This window comes from Arachis ipaensis, chromosome B04 (genome assembly GCF_000816755.2).
Source record: "Arachis ipaensis cultivar K30076 chromosome B04, Araip1.1, whole genome shotgun sequence".
In the NCBI taxonomy this organism is placed as follows: Eukaryota; Viridiplantae; Streptophyta; class Magnoliopsida; order Fabales; family Fabaceae; genus Arachis; species Arachis ipaensis.
The window spans coordinates 129,661,439-129,665,264 of NC_029788.2; the positions used below are offsets into that span (position 1 = coordinate 129,661,439).

The 3,826-nt window shown below is 25.4% G+C and overlaps 1 protein-coding gene across 2 annotated transcripts in view; it reads left to right on the top strand.

Annotated features, from left to right (window-relative positions):
• The window catches only part of LOC107638159 (truncated transcription factor CAULIFLOWER A), a 10,818-nt gene that overhangs the window by 2,841 nt on the left and 4,151 nt on the right, over nt 1-3,826 (top strand). For both annotated transcript variants that reach the window (XM_021122088.1, XM_016341327.2), the window contains exon 3: nt 3,001-3,080. In XM_021122088.1, coding sequence (XP_020977747.1) covers nt 3,001-3,080 — 80 coding nt within the window. The remainder of the gene's footprint in view (nt 1-3,000; nt 3,081-3,826) is intronic.

Here is a 3,826-nt window from a genome sequence, read left to right on the forward strand (position 1 = left end):
ACTAAAAGTACAAACCTACATCCTAGGTTAAAAGAAAAAAAAAAGTATAACCTATAATACCAATCTTAGTTTCCTTCCACAGCTCTTTATTCTCTAGTAGTAGCCTAAAATGATAATTAAACTTAATATTTTGTCAATTCAAAAAATGCTTATGTACTTCATATATGGTTACTATCTATATAACATCAAAAATCTGCATAAGTAATTATATTTTCACATACAAGCAACTATGGAATATGTGATTCTTCACAAGCAAATAAACTTTTTTTTAAGACTATAGAAGAAGTCACCAGAGTAAATCTGTTATCAAAAAGATTTCTATTAATTCAGTATCATTTAAGCTGGTTTAGTAATTTATTAGTGTAATGTACAACTAGGATTTATAATTTGAAGTTTATTATTTAAGATATCTTAGGATCAACATTGATTGAGCTATACTTAAGTAACTAATTAGACATAGCCAAGCCTTAGCTTCAAAAGCAAAAAATTAAAGAAAGGGGAAAAAGAAAAGAAAAGAAAAAATCCATAGCTAATTAAGTCCTTAAAAGTGTATATTTTACTTAGATTTTTGTACTTTAAATCATATCCTATTTGGTAAGTAATACTACTTTATGGATTAAGTGTAAACATACCTTATTTTAGAGAAATTCTCTGAAGAAGATGAGCTTCTGGCAGATACATACTAACTACCACCACTAAGATAAAACAAAATCCAATGCAAAAAATGAGAAAACTAGAAAGAAGAAGATGTATATATAAGAGTAGTAGTGTTGAACATGATGGTGATGATGAGGTGGTTGAAAATGAAGTGAAATAGTTGTGGTCAAGACTTTGGATTCTCTCTCCAAAATGGAAGTGAAAGTGGATTCAATGAGGTGGTTGAAAATGAAGTGAAATAATAGTTCTGGTCAAAGATTTATAAGCTAACAATACAAAGTGTGAAAAGATTATTTTAAAGTAAGAATAGTTTTTTTTCTCTAATTTGATTATGAGTGTTAGAAGCTAGTAGTAAAAAATGAGAAATAAGAGTGACTCATCACACAATAATTACTATCAAATGATAAATAAAATAGAATAAGATTTTATTCATTCTCCACTTTTGTACCAACATGTTGATATACCTTTTCTCTTATATGATTCAAAGAATTATAGCTTTCTGATGGTTGAAAATCTGCATAATACTCATATTTGCATCATATAAGTTTCTGTTTAATTACTAATTTTCATTCTAATTAGCCAACTCTCATCATAAACAAGAAGTTAGATGGATATGTATTAAGGTACTTTGATTGTCCTCTAATTTTGGAGATAGATGGATATATATTAAGTCCAATATATATTTGAATTAATTCATTTACTCTTAGCTTCTTCTTTAAGCCCTAGCTTAAATAATTTCCTAAGGTACTATCTTTGTATAGAGACATGTTATTTAAACATTTCAATTGAATGCCAATTACTTAAATCAAAACATTTCCAATATATGTTATTATTATTGCAAGTACTAAATAAATAAGATATAAGATTTCTTAAATAGTTGTTGACTTCTACAGTATTTCATATTCAGCTTATTAAATTGATGTTCACAGTCTAATTTATGTGAATAGTGAATTTCTATGCAGCACATATTATTTTAGGTAGGTCATTTCATTTTACACTGTTATCTGAGTACAAACATCATGTTTGTAGCATGGTGTTAGTTTTGTCTGTCAGTAATTCTCTTACCCCCTGCAATACAGAAGTTGTATGTTGATATTATGTCTTTAGTGATGGAGGTATATATTAGGGTTTATAAATCAATTTGTATTGGTCCAGTGTTTAATTTACTCTTATATTGAAGTAAATGTTAATTTGAGTGATCAGTTTATTTATCCGTTTAAAAAAATATTAAAGGTTTGAATACTATTTTATATATACAATAATTTATTGACAAGAGACAAATATTTAAATATGTTTAATTACTCTGCTGGTCCTATAGTTTCACAAAATTTTCAATTAGGTTCCTATACTTTTTTTTTAATTGAGTCCTTGCATCAAATTTTTTTTAATTGGTCCTTACACTTTTTTTTCTTTTTATTTAGGTCTCTGTACCAATTCTTTTTTATTAGTTGAGTCCCTATAAAATTAAGCCAATTACTACTAAGAAGGACTTAATTGAAAAAAAAATTGGTGCAGGGACCCAATTAAAAAGAAAAAAAAGTATAGGGACCTAATTGAAAAATTTACAAAACTATAAAACCAATAGAGTAATTAAATCATTTAAATAAAACTCAAATTCATAGTGGATTAACCTTTAATCTGGTCGCTACAAAATTAGGGTTTAATGATTTGAAATTCTTATTTATTCTTTAAATTTATCATATGTTAATATGAGCAGAAATAATATTCTAAACTGTAGAGGAAAAAAAAACATATACCTCATTTTTTAAAGCTTAAGCAATTCCCAATAATAAATAGGTACAAAATTTTGGGAATGTATGTCTTCAAAAGTGTTTGTGGAACAAGAAAATGTCAAGTCATTGAAAAAGATCTTGTTGTCAGTCTCATTTTAATTTAGAATCTCCATAGTTGGCTACATATATAGGCTGAAATAAAGGCCTGATCCATACTTGTACCAACACAAGATCAACATAACTTTGAAAGTGATAGATATGATTTCTTTGAATGCCATAATTATCTAATATCTAACTCTGGTGCTTTGCAAGTCTTAATTAGTTTCAAGCTCAAATATATAAGATTTTTTATCTCAAAAATAAATAAATTTTTGACTAATTAAAAATACAAAAACATCTCTCATTTTTTAAAATACGAGATATCTAAGTTTTTTTACGAGATAAATTTATTCTTATATATTTTGGACGGAAAGATTTAGATATTTTTTTATTTTAAAAAGTTAGGAATGTTTTTATATTTTAATTAGTAAAAAATTTATGTATTTTCGAATTAAAAACTTAAGAACTTATTTGTTTTTTTTTTTATATTTTTAGTTTGATTTTGGAACAGCATGGAAGACATTCTGGAACGATATGAAAGACAGGCTCATGCTGAATTTGCTAGCACAAACGATGAACCACAGGTACACTTCTTATTGAGGATTCTATGTTTTAATAAATGAGTCAAATGATTGTTAGTTATTCAGAGAAAAATTAAAAAAAAAATCTTATTATGATTTGTATGGATCTTGTTGAAATTGTATTTCAATATTAGTTATAATAGTATATTTAAAATATGATATGATATAAGATACAACTTTATAAGTGCTAGACAAATAAAAAAACAAACAATAATATGTTTGATTTAAATTTAAATATAAATTAAATATTTGAATATACCATTCTAACTAATATTTAAATGTTATCAATGGTGTGATTGTTGTTGTTACTCTGAAAAAGAAAAATTGAATAAAATAAAGAATCAATGTGTTATGTAATTAATGAATTAGAGAAAAAAATAATGACTTACTCCGATCCAAAATACGAATTTTTTTTTAAATTATTTTATTTATTTCTTAATGTTCTGATAACTAGAAAAACAAGTGTTATCTTCTATTCATATATGATTCAACACTTGGACGATTGTAGCAAAAATATAGGGAACAAAATGGAAAGAGAAATGCAATTGTCTTTTACCTACATAGCTATATTGCTAACTATATATGAGACACTACAACATTTCTATATTTATTATTTGGTCAAAGATAAGTACGGAAATTTAATATATTCATCATTGGTTAAAAAGCCAAGTATGCATGTCATTTTGATATGTGATCTATTGAATTGAAATTATTATTATTATTATTATTATTATTATTATTATTATAGGGAAACTG